Genomic DNA, 16,560 nt, shown 5'->3' with positions numbered 1-16,560 from the left:
CCATGTCACGCTAACAACGGCTAAAATCAACAGCCGGCTAAAACCAAAACGTGGCAAATTGTGATTAGTCGTGTATTTTTTACATGTACTTTAAACAATTAAAAATTAAATTTTTTAATGATATAATATTTATTATAATTTAATTTCACTCTGCAATATAAAAATGTAAATATTGAACACACCAAGTTATATTCAGATAAGGCGAATAAATGTTGAACTGAAATTACTGCAACACAGAAGTGAGAGGAGACGTCTGAGGCAGAAGGATTTTTATTTATTTATTTATTTTTTACATGTCTGGCTATAATATGGGCCAGAGCAGTTCACTAATCTTCCTCACTGACTTTAGTAGACTCAGAAATATTACCAGTACGAGTATCAGGGCCACATGAATAAAACAATTAGAGGAGGTAGTTTGTTTTTTTTCCTCATGCACTTTGAGAAAAAGTCAAAATTTCAAGAAATTGCATCGTGATTATTTTTTTCAGTTATCCAGGCCACTGTTGACATGCAGCAGTCCAAAAATCACAGTACAATTTTAAATTCTTAATAATAATTAATTAAGTATTACTCTTCCCGGGAGTATCAGAGGTATATACACATACACATACAGTACTGCTGGTTTAAAGGTCGACTTTCGTTCTACTTTTTACTTTTTTTCTTGAAAGTTTGACCTTTTTCTCGAAAGTCTGAGGCATTTAAGGGCATATTGAAAAAAAAAATCTACCTCCTCTAATTTTTTTCTCGTGAGTGGCCCTAATACTAATTTAATAGTAAATTAGCGATTATACGAAACAAATGGGAAATTTTAGTACATTAGTTGATTTTGCAGACTAACTTCATGGTTTAAAGTTGAATATTAGCGTCCAGCTCATCAGTTTACCTAATGTAGTTAACGGCTTTCTATATTTTACACTTTTTCATACAAACAAACCTTCAAACGGCTTAAAGTATATACAGATTTGGAGAAATATTGTAAGAGCATTAATTAAATGTATTATTTTATATATTTAAGTTTAAAGTGTGGTTTCTTTTGATAGCAAAGCCACGTTTTGGAAAGTTAAGGAAGGTAAAAATGTTCAGATTTGTACAATCAGAAGGAACTGGAATTAATTACTACCATTCATAAACTTTGACATATTTGTACCAGATCCAAATAAATAATTTGAGAGTTGCTCCAGATCTTGTTTTGCACATAAGTTGTAGACATAGTTATAGTCCACATCACAAAGAAAACTGGTTGTTTGTTCAAATATAATAATCTGGATTCCTCATAACCCAAATGAATGATCATGTTTACGTGACTATAAAAAGAAAGAAATCCTTTCAAAGAGTAGACTAGATCACTAGTGCAGAAGTCAGACGGTAACTCTGGTCCTTTACTGTTTTGTGTGTCCGTTTTTCCTCTCACGCTGTTGTGAAGTTGCTGTCATTGTGGAGGACCTCAGCAACTCTTTGTGTCACGTTGTGATGCAGTAATAATGTGAATAACAAAACGTCCTCTCTTCTCCTGTCAGGCCCAGCGTCACATCACCGACCTGTACGAGGACCTCAGAGATGGACACAACCTCATCTCCCTGCTGGAGGTGCTCTCCGGAGAGACGCTGGTGAGCCTCTTGTGGACCCCTCGCGTCTTCGGACGTGAGGACACCCGCTTCTGTCCCGTCCCTTACCTCTTGTCCTGGCGACTTTATATGCTGTCACGTGTGTCTTCTGCTGTCCAGTCCGCTCCAAACGTTTATCCGAGTCCAGCCTTCTTACTCGTCTCCACTTCTGCATGTGTCGACTTTTGATTCTCTAGAGGTGTCCAGACATTTCAGTACATGCCGAGGCTATGCGCACTCTTTTGCTTTTTACTTACCTCAGCACCGGTCTTTTTGGGAACACACCTCCCTGGTGCTGTAGCCTTAAAACACTAATTTCATCCTTTGCTTCCATCTTGTAACCTCTCTGCACTGACTTGTTTGACCCCTGGTTTTTTCCTTTCTCTACTTCCTGTTTGCTGACCTTTGCCCTGACCTTTCCCCTCCTCCCCCCCTCCCTCCCTCCCCCTCCTCTGCCTCTGCCTTCCTCCTCTCTTGCGATGCTCTTGCTGTGGTAGCCGAGGGAACGTGACGTTGTGAGGAACGTGCGGTTGGTGAGTGGCGCCTGGACTGTGGCTGGCCGCCTCCTCGGGCGTGGCATGTGTCACCCCCCCGCCTCCGCCTTTTCAGGTGGCTGCTGGGCTGTGCATGATGACAGTCTCACCCCCCCGTGTATATTGTCCCCTTTTTGTGTCAACATCGTCCTCTTTCATCTTAATCAGTGAGCTCACCGGGTCCTTGTGTGTTTTGGTTATTGGATTTTCCGTTCAGAAAAGGATATTAAAAAATGAACAAACCAAAAAAATTAGCGGTTATTTAATTTTCATTTTAAAATTCAAAAAATAAAATTGAATTTCAAGGCATTTTTCTTTATCAGGGTCGAGAATTGATAAACAAACCTTTAAAAAACGGTCTTTTTTCATCTTCTGTTTCTAAAAACAAAATATAAAATTGATAGAAGACAGAAACAAAAAAGCGCACGTTTTTCTTATTGCGCAACCGGAAGTTGCCGTTTTCAAAGTAAGAGCATGTATGAGCGCTGTGTTTAAGGTCAAAGCGCCCAAATACATGACTTCTACCTGTGGTTTCTCTAGCTAGCCCAGGCGTGATGCTAGCTAGCAGCTAATTATTCCCTGATCATATGTAGTTATTTTTAGTTTTTAGCTGAAATATGTTGCTTAGTTTTTCTGCGATCATATCCTCTTCCCTGAGACTCTTTTATTGTTTCGAAAAACAACGCACTGATCCGTGTCCATCAACTTCTGTTACACAGCGCCGTCCTCTTACGTGCTCTTACTTTGAAAACGACAACTTCCGGTCGCACAATATAAAGAAAAACGGGCGTTTTTTTCTGTCTTCTAATGATTTTATTTTTTGTTTTCAGAAACAGAAAATTAAAAGCGAGTGTTTTTTAAAATTTTTGTTTATCAATTCTCCACCCTGATAAAGAAAAAATGTCTTGAATTTCAATTTTAATTTTTGAATTTAAAAATGATTTGTTCTTTTAGTTTTTTTTTTCCTTTTCTGAACGGAAAATTCAATGACCAAAACATACACAGACCTCGCCGGGTCAGCAGTTGTACGTTGGACTAAGTGAAAGTAATTGATTTAATTTGTTAAATTTTCTGCAGTGGCTTTTTTTAAGTTACTGTTTTTTTTAATATATATATATATAAGTTAAGTAGAGTAGTCACACGCAGCGTATCGCTCATCCAAGAGCGATCTTCTTTTCCAAACGACTGGTCGGGAGCAGTGTTGCCACATATGCTATAATTATCGTATTTATACGATAATTTCGGGCCATGTGCATTATACACTGCTGGTTTTTATTTAGAGTAGCTTTGGTTTTAAATGCACTCTCCTAGTTGTTTTAGTACGTACGATAGTTTGGATCATTTTTAAGTGACAGTACGATATTTCTTTATTTCTTATCTGGAAACACTGGTTGGGAGTTTTGTTTGGGACATCCGCCCACCTGAAACTCAAGACATGAATGGAGTTGAAACCTTTACTCTGGAGATTTGGGGCCCACCGGGCAACCAGCAGACCCTAGTCATGGGAGTTTCAGGTGGACAAACAGGTCTAAACACCCTACCAGGCGTTTAGACCTGCAGAAGAAGCCACTTGAATGAAACGCCTTTAAGAAAACCCAGAAAGTCCAGATGCCTTGGTTTTAGTATCGTTTTCCATCACAGTGGCTTCTTGTAATGTCCCACATTTCAGGACTGGATGCAAATGAAGACTCTTCATCCAAGAATAAACAACATCCGTACGACGCCTTGTAGTTTTTGTCAATCCAATATTTACGAATATAGCAGCAATAATCCCTACATGCACCAATTATTAAGATATTTAATTTCTCCAAAAGTTCAATAATTATCCTGAGAATGGATGAGTGAAAGTGTCGGATCCCATCTTTGGTTATTTTTTACTTATTTGATGTTGGTTTAAAGATGTAAAGACATGAGTATCGTCCTTTTCAGATGTTTAAATTTAAGGTAAATTTGAGGCAAGTATTGTGCTCCCTGTATTTTAAAGCTGCATGTCTGCAGCTTGATAAGCTGACTAATTCTGCAGCAAGGCTTAAAAACCAGTGCATGACACGTCCATCGCTCCAGAGGCAACCACATCCTGTGCAGGTGTAGATACCGGTACGTGGTTAAGGATCTCCTCGGTTGGAGCTGCAGTCAAAAATAGTTGAGCGTCAGTTTTCGGTCGTCAGCTGACACGGGTGCGGTACGGTGTCGCTAGGTAGGTCTTTGGAGAAAAGAAAAGAAGAGCGGTGAATGATGATCGGCAGAAGCACTGAGAATGTTCATCACTCATTATCATGCTTTCACCTGCTGACATCTTGGCTGGATCTTCAGCGCATTTTCAGGGTCCCGTAGGCTCAGATCTGGTGAAGGTCTGATCACGACCACGCACAATTTGAACCACACTTCAAATTTGCTCTCTTTTAATTTAATTTAATTTATTTATTTATTTTATCACCATGACATGAAGACGTAGAGGACCTGTTGTGTTACTGGACACTGAAACACCTGTTTCTCGGTCATGGGGCTTTGCTGTTTGCTGATCATTGAAAACCTCTTGGTGTTCTCTCCTCCTCCTCCTCCTCTTCATCTCCGTTGTCTTCTCGTCTCTTACAGCCGAGGGAGAAAGGCCGGATGCGCTTCCACAAGCTGCAGAACGTACAGATCGCTCTGGACTTTCTCAAGCACAGACAGGTCAGTGGAGAAACGCAGGAATAAAGAATATTTTGATGTTCGAAGCAAGTTGAAACGAAGGCAATTGGACTTTTAGAGGAGACGCTTCAATGCTTCTACAAGAAACTCTACAAGTCCAGTTGCCTTTCTTTCAGGTTGTTTTTTTTTTGGATGTACTGGGACCTGGATGACTGAGAACCTTCACAGAGATGTTTTCTTCCTGAGACCTGAGCTTTTATTTGGTATGCATTTTTAATTTCTCCACAGTATTTTGGATCAGTAGGACCTAACATGTATCAAAACCAAGTGTAATCTTTGAACAGGAAGTAGTAGTTTTTGAAAAAACAAAACAAAAAACAATGTCCTCATATGTGGACACTGGGATTATTTCATTATTTATATTATAAAGAAGTCACCGATGTGTGACAAAATATAAAATATTTTATTTTAATACCTGAACATGGCTGAGCAAAGACAGAACAATGAAGTCCCAACGTCCTCAAATGAGTACTTGCTAATTAGCGACACTGTAGCTTGTTGCTATTGATAAAATTTGTTAAATTTGCACGTCATATCAAACTAGAAACGTTAATAAGCATAAATAAATAAGTTTTAACCTTTGCTACCACTAGATGGCAGACTAAATGGTCCACTAATGAGGACAATGGGTTTAAATGAAGCAGAATAAGCTGCAATGAAACTTAAAACTTAATGTCCCCTTATGAGGACACAGGGTCTCAGGAGGTTAATGTTGGTTTTTCTGCTCTTCAATTTCAGAAATTTGATTGGTAGTCAAAAGCCACAGAAAACATTTCATTTTATTTTTATTTTTCTATCAACATCTGCTGTAAATAAATTGTGTTTTCTTTTAGTTGTGACAAATAATTGATCCAATCACACATCTTCAGGTCAAACTGGTCAACATCAGGAATGACGACATTGCAGATGGAAACCCCAAGCTGACCCTGGGACTGATATGGACCATCATCCTTCACTTCCAGGTAACGCAGGACACGTATTATTTATTCCAGACGTTTCTTTATTTAAAGCTTAGGTCTTCAAAGGAGGAAATTTTCCCAAACAAATTTAAATTTCTTTGAATGCACATTAACACGAATCCAACATATTTTAGTAAAGGGATAAATGGAGGCAGGTGGAATCATAAAGGTTACGCTGCAGTATTAGCAGAAGAGAAGCTAACAGTGCAGCTCGCTCCCATCAACATCCGTTCATCCAAGGTTGGATAAGTTGTGTGCTTCTCCTCAGGGTCAGACATCTCTCTAATCTGGGCCATCAGATGGCTTAGTGACTCACTGTTCCTACTATATTTAGCTGTGTTTAAAGTTAAAACTCAAATCTGTCAGTTATTATATACACACACACATACCAGTGAGGCATGCTTCTGTCAAGTATGTTTGTGGGAGTTGCACAGCCACCCTACTGTTACCGTAAAAAATAAATATTTGAACATGTGTATTATTTGATTTGAGCTTGATATTGAATACAAAATGGTGATAATAATGATGTATATCTATATATAGCACTGGACTGAGTTTAATATAGTTTCTTTGGTCTGAAAAACGTTGAGGACCCCTGATCTAAAGTACATTTACTTGCATTTTGCTTTGTATAAAAACTGAAGTGGCTGACGTGTTCTCGGAGCATATGAATCACATTTCCTGAGCTGCATGTGGTGTTTAGGCTTCTAAGCGACGCAGTTGGTTTGGTCGGCTTCCCGCTGCAAGACGCTCTTTTTATACAGTTTCTTTGATTTCTCTGTAATTATCTTGCTTCTCTGTCTCGGAAAAAAAAAAGAAAAAATGTAGAGGGCTTTCCTCTGTTTAGGGATCACTTTAGCCCGATGTTGACACAGCAGTCTTTTGGCAGCAGTTTGGCTCCGATACTCGAGCTTCTTCGAGTCCTTGAGCAAAGACTAAACACGAAAGACGAATGTTCACATCTGTAAATTTTTAAAGCTTTTTTTTTTTCGCTCTTTTGTGTGGTTTTGTACAACGGGAGGGGGCTTCACTCGAACAGGGGCTCCTCATTTAGTTACATAAACAGCGTGTAAGTGCTCGTACCACCTACAGCAGCTTGGCAGGGTTAGGGTTACCGGAAAGTATTCGTCAATGGGCAGATGTGTTCCCAAAGGGCTGGAGACACATTTGGCTATTTTGTGATGCCATAATGAGTACGATGGTTATGTTGGGCTCCTTTTCTTCGTCCCTCGGTGTGACTCAGTGATTCCCATGTGAAAGCTGGCGGGTATCAAGGGCGTTGCAGCTCAGGACTCTTGCAGCAGAGGAAAGAGTAAAGATCCATCGCTGTCGTAAAAGCTGAATATTCTCTTTGTTGCTTGAGCAATAAAACTGAAAATATAGACGCACTTAGTCATCTGATAGCTATTACTTTGTGAAAACAAATCCATAATCTCTTCATGCTGGCCACTGCGAACAATGCGAATTTCCTCCGAGCTCCCCAAGCTGCAGTTTACCAACGCACAGGTGACTTTGTAGAAATAAACTAATGGTCGAACTCCGTGCCAGTGAAGCAGAAACTCTTTTAACAAAAAAAGAGGCTGTGAGGGCGGAGGTCCTGTTTCCATTCAGGTTCTGAGTCACTCCGTGCCCACGTCCACAACACCGGGGTTTCCCTTCTGATGGAAAAATAGCAGAAGGAAGAAAATGTCTACTTTTTCCCTCCTCCACCCTTTCCTGCCAAAAAAAAGTGAAATTATTAGTTCTGCTGTGACTCATCAACACGGCCCTAAGCTCTGGAAATAGTATACATTCGCAACAGAGCTCATGTCTCCTGTAAGAGACTGTGCATTTTAGTCACGAAGTGCATGAGCAGCAGCTACAATACTGCAGATTTATTTCACTTTTTGTGATGCACTGACACCAAATACTAATTGTTGCAACTTTATACGACATATGGCATATATACGGCATAGTTTAATAGAGGCCTGCACCCATCTCTAGCAGAGCAAAACCCATAAAAAAAAACTTCTGATTGTAGCTATATCACAGACTACTGGTTGAGTCTGCAAACTGCAAAATCTAACTATTAAAATTATCGTCTGGCGCCTCTGTGTCCGCACAACTCTGAAAATAACCTCGGGTATAATATGCATTGATTGAATATTGATTGAATTAAAGAGTTACAGTAGTGAAGAGGTTTTTTTTGTGTGTTGCTGTGACTCATAGCACAGTCTCACAGCTCGTAAAGCAGTCGCCTGTGGAGTTTTTGTTAAACAGCTACCACAGTATTTATTGAAAGTATTTTTTTTTTTTCTGTCTAACTTGTGTTTGCATAATCACAAATCACTTGTGTTTGTCTCCAAAACAGTGAGTTTAATGAGGATCATATGCCTCCAAAGTACAAGTGTTGTTTGTGGTTTAAAATGTGAGTCATCGTCATCAAGTCTGGAAGAAACCGGCAGGAAAAGTGGAACGTTTTTTTTTTTTCCCTCTAACCCTCCGTCTAGTATCTTTAGCCTCTTTTTTAATGTTCATGTTGTAGCGAAGAGTAAGAGCATCAAAAATAAATGTGCAATGTTACCAAGGTCTAAACGCTAAAAGACAAAAAATAAGTGGTTGTTTGATTTTCATTTCAAAATGTTAAAAATTTAATTGAAATTCAAAGCATTTGTCTTTATCAGGGTTGAGAATGGATGAACAAAACTTTAAAAACTGGCTTATTTTTATTTTATTTTTATTTTTACTGAAAAAAAACTAACTTACCTGTTCCCTGATTATATGTAGTTATGTTTAGTTTTTAGCTGAAATATGCGGCTTAGTTTTTCTGCAGTCATGTCGTCTTCTCTGAGACTCTTTTATTGCTTCGAAAAACAACGTAGTGATTCACGTCGATCAACGTGTTACACAGCGTCATACGTGCTCTTACTTTGAAAACGTCAACATCCGGTCGCACAATAAAAACTCACTTTTTTGTTTCTGTCTTCTAACAATTTTATTTTTTGTTTTTAGAAGCAGAAAAAAATTAAAAGCCTTGTATTTTTATATAAATTTTTGAATTTTAAAATGAAAATCAAATAATTTTCACTAATCTAATTTATTTATTTATTTTAACATCCTTTTTCTGAACAAAAAATCCAATGACCAAAACCTACACAGTCCTACCAAAAACTAGTTAAAATAAATTATAAAGAACTACTAAGCTGGAACAAAAGCAAAGGTTGAGTTTTTCTCGATGAGGAGAGAAATGCCTTAAAGAGAACTCTAACAGATCCACTTCCCTTTAGTTTTCTTTTAGATAAATGGAGTTGGTTCGGCGTGCTTTTTACATCGCTGACCAGTTGTGTCCGTCTCCTCCTGCAGATCTCAGACATTCAGGTGAACGGCCAGTCGGACGACATGACGGCCAAGGAGAAGCTGCTGCTGTGGTCTCAGAGGATGGTGGAGGGATACCAGGGCCTGCGCTGCGACAACTTCACAACCAGCTGGAGGGATGGCAAACTCTTCAACGCCATCATCCACAAGCACAGGTGACACATATCCTCATTCAAAAACAAACAAATAAAAAGCGAAGAGACGGTATCAGACGCTTGTTGCACGAAAAGCATTTTTCAGAGCACGCAGACACATTTTCTGGTTTGGAGGACGAGCCCGGGCTTGAGCTTTATTGGCACCGCGGGACATGAATTTTACATACATGTAAAACTTCTTCTCTCTGTGTGACCCTCTGCATACCTGCATATTTTCATGTTACTGTGTCATCTTTTTTTTTTTTTTCTTTTTTTCTTAATTTACTGCAGTAGGTCACAGAGACAGGAATGCCAGTTTTGTACTTGTCAGGACAAAATTTGAAAACTGTAAATCAAACGTCGAGGTGACTGGCAGCGGTGAACGCCCCCTCTGCATTCATACGCTCACACTCGGATCAAAACTCTTGAACTCACTTGAACCACATTAGCATTAAATGTTTATTAACATCCCAGCAGTGAGTGTATATGGTATAATTATCACTAATTTTGAACCCTTAAAGATTTGTAAAGTAATTAAGTTAAACACCTGAACGAGGGAAATGAAGGTAAAAGGGGTCTTGACCTTGCCGGTGTCTGCATACCATTCTAGGGAGGTCCTGCTTTTGTGCATGCGAAGCACAGATTAGCAAGAAAAGAAACTCAGAATCTTTAACTATTTAGTAAATAGTGTTTGTTATTATCATATTATCTGCTCTAAAGTAAATTGCATCAAATTCCGTGTTGCACACTTGCAAACTTTAATTCAAGTTGCATGCAGTGGTTTGCAGAGCAACTTCTGGGAAACTGTTTAAGTGCCATCTGCAGCACACATTCAGATTGTTTGCACACATTCCTCCATATGGTCAACATTTTATTTTTATCAAATGCATAAGAAGCTTCATGCAGCATGTGCAATTTCTGCAGAAATACCTTTTTTGTCTGGTGCAAAAAGTTATGATATGAATCGACAAGCAGCGGCTGCCCTCTTTACTAAGGAAACTAATAATTCGCAGCCACGTATCAAGGCCTCCGGAGGCGACTGTAATGCCCATAAACATGTATTTTGGGTGGAGCACCACTTTGACTGTCTGCGAGTCCTGCAGGATCGCACACCAAGTCACCACAACGTTAACAGGCAGAGTCTGCGTCCCTTTCTTTTCCGTGGAAGGGAAGAGCGTTCTCTTTCTTTGACGATGTGGGTGTATCGCACTAATTTGAGGGGAAAAAAAGGTCGCCCTGGAGGCACGCTCTTTGGAGGCTTGGCAGGTTGTAGCAAAACACAGCTACGCTGAACGCCGCGCCGTAGATTCCTTCTGGGTCGAGGAGGAGAAGGATGTGCAGCGGGAGCGCAGCGAGGACGAGAAAGGCGACCACAAGGGGATTTTGAACTTTTTTTTTTTAGAAAAAGAGAGAAATTTTCGTAGCTTCACAGCGTTTTGACGCTTCTTGAACTTGACCATGATGTACAGCCTGAAGAGAAAGTTCAGGTCAAAGAGGCGCCTGAACAGCTCCTCCAGCAGCACGGTGGGCTCCGTCAGCGACCTGGACGACCGGGTGGTCATGATGTGCGAGGACATCCCCAGCCAGAGCTCCTTCGACTCGGGTCAGAGCTCCCACAGCCTCTGGGCCCGCTCCAGCCGGGGGTCCCAGGGCGAGGAGCACGAACCGGGGTCGGAGCCTCACTTCGTCCACCTGAGCAGGGACAGACTGTCCTACAGACAGGCCTGCTACATGGAGGAGGAACCACGGAGGGAATACTACATACAGAGAGTTGTGCAAGTGTATGAATCTCTCTTATTTGGTGTCCTTTGATGTATTTTTATCCCCTAAGTGTTATGAGATGCTCTCTGCTCTGCTTGTTCCTGCACGTTACGAGGTCGTACTTACCGTCCTGGCACGGAGTCAATGTGTCTGTCTCATTTGTGCCCAAACTGATCCAGGGAATTTGAATCTTCTCTGGTTCTGCGTCTTGTCTTTTCTTGCCCTTTATGTTCCAGTAATGACCTGATACTCTTGACGATGCCTCCAGCAACACAAAGGGTGAAGTATGTAACATTTAACCAACCTGCAGACTGTGGAGCTGCAGTGATGACTGCACTGGCAATAAATCATTTGGATGCATTTTTACTGGTTTCATCTTTCAGATATGAAGACTTCTCAGCTTTTCCTTTGACATACGTAACACAAAACTGAATATCTGTTGGTTTTCGAGACAAAACAAGTCAACTTGAAGGCTTGACTCTGGGAACATTTACCTATTTTCAGAACATTTTATCGAAAAGAATCTGTTATATAACTGTTCCTCATCAGTTAATTACCACGTAACCACCTCCACTCATGCTTCTCTCTGGCTGATTGCCGTCCCCGCAGGCCCACCCTGATTGACATGAGTCAAGTGTACCGGCAGTCCAACCAGGAGAATCTGGAGCAGGCCTTCAGCGTGGCAGAGAGAGACCTGGGCGTCACCAGACTTCTGGACCCCGAAGGTGAGAAGAGTTGGCCTGAATTATTTACCTTCAGGGAGACGTTTATCTCCAACGTTAATCAAATACACTGGTATCTTAAAAATTTATATCTTAACAAAAACAAATACCAATATTCTGTACGACCTGGTATACAGCCCAGCCATAAGTTGCATTGAGGTTGCAAATCTATATAGAAGAAGAGAAATACTCTTTATCTGCTTTTTGTTTTTGTTTTTGTTATCAGAATAGACTTTTCCAGTTATCTGAATTATTTCCTGCTTTCATTTCCCTGCATTCTTATTTTTCATTCCCTCTCTCTACAGATGTGGACGTGCCCCATCCAGATGAGAAATCCATCATCACGTATGTCTCCTCTCTTTATGACGCCATGCCCAGAGTGCCAGACGTCCAGGATGGAGTCAGAGCCAACGTGAGATCTCCCTCTTTCTCGTCGTCAAATAATGATTCTTCTAGAAAACCTCTTGAGACTCGATCTCTTTAAGATAAGATTGAGTATTAGGTATTTGGGATTAGTTGGAAGTATAAAAAACAATCATCATCTTTGAACTAGAAGTAGTTTTTGAAAAAAAAAATATGTGGACTCAGGGATTATTTATGTAACAAAATATAAAACTGTTTATTTTAATGCAAAAGTAGAATTGGTAATGATGAAATCCCAACGTCCTCAAACGAGTACTTGTGAATTTGTTAAATTTTCATGTCATGTCAAACTAGAAAAGTTAATAAGAATAAATGCTACCAGTACATGGCAGACGAAAGTGTCCCCGTATGAGGACAACAGGTCTAAATGAAGCAGAATGAAGCTGCAACAAACCTATAATGTAATGTCCTCATATGAGGACGCTGGGTCTGTTAGGTCTGTTCTTGCTTTCTTATTATTTAAATTATTTAAATATTTATAATAAGGTATAAAAAGCCATCAATCAGGGCTGAGGTATTAAGAAAAAAAAAGTCAGATAATCTTCAATATTCAGACTTTGTTAACCCTACAGGAGCTGGAGCTGCGTTGGCAGGAGTATTACGAGCTGGTCACCATGCTGCTGCAGTGGATCAGACACCACATCCTCGTCTTCGAGGAGAGGAAGTTCCCCAGCAGCTACGAGGAGATCGAGGTGAGTGGATCCCGGCCCTAAAACAAAGAGACACGAGTCGCGAAGAGGTGAATGAGTGACTTACTGATTAGTTTTTTTCTTTCCCGCAGGTTCTGTGGCGCCAGTTCCTGAAGTTCAAAGAAACGGAGCTCCCCGCGAAAGAGGCCGACAAGAACCGCTCCAAGCACATCTTCAGGTCCTTCGAGGTGAGGTTTCTCAGCAGGAGGTTTGCACTTACAGAAAAGGGATGGCACTAGGCCGAGTTTAACCGGTGCGCTCTCGTCCTGCAGGCTGCAGTCCAGGCCGGTCAGGTCAAAGTGCCGCCGGGTTACCACCCCTTTGACGTGGAGAAGGAGTGGGGCCGTCTGCACGTCGCCATCCTGGAGAGAGAGCGCCTCCTCAGGATTGAATTTGAGAGGTACCACCATCATCACATGCTCTCTCTTCGTGTGTGTTGCCAAAGCAAACTCAATATTAAAAAAGAAAAAAAATCACAAGGCATTAAGGAACTAATGCCGCTCAACCAATGGTGACTCATTTCCTAATGATCAGCTCCACTTTGGTAATAACATGAAACTGAGTCGGCTTTGTCGCGGCGGGATGTTGAAAATTATTTTGGAGCAACCGCATGACAGTAGCCCCCGTCGCCACGGCAACAGCCTCGGAATAATATGATCACTTGATAGCCGCTCATAAAGTTGTTTTTTTAAGCGAGGCAGGGCGTAGCTTTTAACGTTGGCTTTTCCCGGGACTTGAGAGACTCTTGTCTCTTGTGCGGTGGACACGCTGAGCTTCAAAGGATCATGGCTTTCATGCATCAGGGATATGAGTTAAAGTTTTTATTGCGCCGGAGGACGGAGTGAGTGCTTTCATTTTTTTTTTCTTAATTAGATACAAACTTTGTGTAATAGCTGCTTGAGCAAAAAAGCAAAAAACAAAAAAAAGTATCCTGCGGGGTGAAAGCTAGAAGGAAGCGTGCTCTTTTTTTTTAACCTTTGACCTTTCCCCCCTCCCCTCCAGGCTGGAGCGGCTGCAGAGGGTCGTCAGTAAGGTCCAGACGGAGTCGGGGGTGTGTGAGGAGCAGCTCAACCAGGTGGAGACTCTGCTGCAGACGGTGAGACACAAACCTTTGCTTCAAATAAAAAAAAAAAAAAAAAACTTTTTGCACAAACACAGTTATGTCTTCTTTTTCATAAATCTCTGTGGCCGCATTCACACATGCACCTCTTGGCTCTGTGCTGCAGGATGTGAGGATGCTGAGTGCGGGGAAACCTGCTCAGCACGCAGCAGAGATGGAGGCGGACCTGGAAAAAGCGGAAGGCATGATCCGTCTGCTCTTCAACGACGTCCAGCTGCTCAAAGATGGACGCCACCTCCAGGCTGAACAGATGTATCGCAGGTGCAACAGAAAACTCAATTTAAAACCTGCAACATCTGGGCTGCAATTGATAATATTTGAATTATATAACCGGTTCTGTTTGTGCCTCTAGAGTGTATCGTCTCCACGAGAGGCTGGTGAACCTCCGCAGCGAGTACAACCTGCGCCTCAAGTCAGGCGTGACCACCGCGCAGATCCCGATGACCGAGATCCACACCGTGCAGGTCCTGCAGCAGGCCCCCATGAGGGTACGGCCCGAGCTGGATGAAGTCACCCTGCGCTACATCCAAGACCTGCTGGGCTGGGTGGAGGAGAACCAGCGGCGCGTGGACGACGGCGAGTGGGGCTCCGACCTGCCCACGGTGGAGTCCCAGCTGGGCAGCCACCGAGGCCTGCACCAGTCTGTGGAGGAGTTCCGCTCCAAGATAGAGAGGGCGAAGGCGGACGAGGTGTGTTGTTGGCAGGAGCGTGTTAGCCTGGAGCCACATCTCTGAATCAGTGCTAACATGTCAGATTTGTTCAATATGTAGAAATGAGTTTGATTTCAAGCTAAAAGCAAAAGTGATTTGTTTCTTTATACATTTGTTATAATGATTGACCTGTTTATAACATGTTTCACTGCCTTTCATCTGCTCCAGAGTCAAGTTTCACCCGCTAGTAAAGCTGCATATCGAGACTATTTGGGAAAACTGGAGCTGCAATACGGCAAGCTTCTGGTAAGTTATAAAAAAAAAATAAGAGATAACACGGTAACACGGCTGCTGTGACTTTTAAAGAAACTCAGCTGCTGCCGTACAGAGATTTGTTGCTAGCTCCTTCTTGACTCTTGAAACCGATCCCTGAAGATGTCTGACCCGTATCTCTGCAGAACTCCTCCAAGGCCCGTCTGCGCTACCTGGACCAGCTTCACGCCTTCGTCGTCGCGGCGACCAAAGAGCTGATGTGGCTGAACGAGAAGGAGGAGGAGGAGGTCAACTACGACTGGAGCGAACGAAACACCAACATGACCGCCAAGAAGGAGAACTACTCGGTAGAGTTGACAGCGCCGTTTTGTCTCTCTAGTGATGATGATAATGATGATGATGATGATGATAGTCTGACTGGTGCTTACTGTTGTTTCAGGGTTTGATGAGAGATCTGGAGCTCAGGGAGAAGAAAATGAACGGTGTCCAAACCACCGGAGATAAACTGCTGAGGGACGGACACCCTGCCAGGAAGACTATCGAGGTGAGACCGCTGCACTCTGCTTTACATGCAGTTCGTCACTTTGTGGAAACTTTATTTAAACATCCCTGTATCTTCTATTTTCAGGCCTTCACTGCAGCCCTGCAGACTCAGTGGAGCTGGATCCTCCAGCTGTGCTGCTGCATCGAAACCCACCTGAAAGAAAACACCGCCTACTTCCAGGTACGCTCACGCTTAAATGCATCAAAGCATCTTTCACTGAATGGATCAGTTTGCATGAGCTTTGCTGCCCCACACATTGAAACCTAATTAATTTTTCATCTCTCTCCCGCATCTAGTTTTTCTCCGACGTGAAGGAGGCCGAGGAGAAGATTAAAAAGATGCAAGAAACAATGAAGAGGAAGTACACGTGCGACCGCTCCATCACCGTCACGCGGCTGGAGGATCTGCTGCAGGACGCAGCTGTGAGTTTAATCACCGGCGGGTTGTTTATTTCCAGATATTTCTAATCACAGATCAGTACATTTTGTTCATGGCGGAGAGACACCGCACCTTTTGATATGAAGCTACACTGTGGTGGGAATAGAATTTTTTTTTTCTGAGGACTCCTCTCCAGATAAATAGCTTTTAATTTAAATTTTAATCACTGGTAGAAAATAACATCTTTGTTCTTTGCAGGATGAGAAAGAGCAACTGACCGAGTTTAAAACTCACCTGGAGGGTCTGAAGCGTAGAGCCAAGACCATCGTCCAGCTGAAACCACGAAACCCTGCTACACCAATAAAGGGCAAACAGCCCGTCCAGGCTGTTTGCGACTTCAAGCAGATGGAGGTAGGAGGCAGGAGGCAGGAGATGGACACATTCCTAGATACCGTTAAATCACGTAGAGGCTTTTTGTTAACTAAAAGAAGCAGGGACATTTAATGAGGCGTCTTTTCTGCAGATCACCGTCCACCGCGGAGACGAGTGCGCCCTGCTCAGCAACTCACAGCCGTACAAGTGGAGGGTGCTGAACAACCAAGGCGACGAGGCGTCCGTGCCGTCTATCTGCTTCCTGGTTCCGCCCACCAACAAGGACGCCGTCAACAGCGTTGCCGGGTGAGGCTCAGATGGGTGAAATGGTTTGACTTCTGTGGCTGTAACGC

The 16,560-nt window shown here is 42.2% G+C and overlaps 1 protein-coding gene across 21 annotated transcripts in view; it reads left to right on the top strand.

The window, feature by feature from the left end:
- Positions 1 to 16,560, top strand: part of pleca (plectin a) — a 108,627-nt gene that overhangs the window by 72,395 nt on the left and 19,672 nt on the right. For 19 of the 21 annotated variants that reach the window (XM_047604253.1, XM_047604251.1, XM_047604252.1 and 16 more), the window contains 19 exons: positions 1,518 to 1,607; positions 4,733 to 4,810; positions 5,698 to 5,790; positions 9,130 to 9,296; positions 11,646 to 11,761; positions 12,064 to 12,170; positions 12,754 to 12,873; positions 12,963 to 13,058; positions 13,143 to 13,270; positions 13,873 to 13,966; positions 14,097 to 14,251; positions 14,343 to 14,679; positions 14,869 to 14,946; positions 15,099 to 15,260; positions 15,353 to 15,457; positions 15,542 to 15,637; positions 15,754 to 15,879; positions 16,094 to 16,246; positions 16,359 to 16,513. In XM_047604253.1, coding sequence (XP_047460209.1) covers positions 1,518 to 1,607; positions 4,733 to 4,810; positions 5,698 to 5,790; positions 9,130 to 9,296; positions 11,646 to 11,761; positions 12,064 to 12,170; positions 12,754 to 12,873; positions 12,963 to 13,058; positions 13,143 to 13,270; positions 13,873 to 13,966; positions 14,097 to 14,251; positions 14,343 to 14,679; positions 14,869 to 14,946; positions 15,099 to 15,260; positions 15,353 to 15,457; positions 15,542 to 15,637; positions 15,754 to 15,879; positions 16,094 to 16,246; positions 16,359 to 16,513 — 2,456 coding nt within the window. Of the gene's footprint in view, positions 1 to 1,517; positions 1,608 to 2,107; positions 2,138 to 4,732; positions 4,811 to 5,697; positions 5,791 to 9,129; positions 9,297 to 10,591; positions 11,057 to 11,645; positions 11,762 to 12,063; positions 12,171 to 12,753; positions 12,874 to 12,962; positions 13,059 to 13,142; positions 13,271 to 13,872; positions 13,967 to 14,096; positions 14,252 to 14,342; positions 14,680 to 14,868; positions 14,947 to 15,098; positions 15,261 to 15,352; positions 15,458 to 15,541; positions 15,638 to 15,753; positions 15,880 to 16,093; positions 16,247 to 16,358; positions 16,514 to 16,560 lie in introns of those variants that run through there. The other 2 variants (XM_047604271.1, XM_047604270.1) reach the window with 2 other exon arrangements.

Source organism: Mugil cephalus, chromosome 14 (assembly GCF_022458985.1).
Source record: "Mugil cephalus isolate CIBA_MC_2020 chromosome 14, CIBA_Mcephalus_1.1, whole genome shotgun sequence".
Classification (NCBI taxonomy): Eukaryota; Metazoa; Chordata; class Actinopteri; order Mugiliformes; family Mugilidae; genus Mugil; species Mugil cephalus.
Note: the sequence above shows the minus strand (reverse complement) of the source record. Positions and strands in the feature narration are given on the sequence as shown.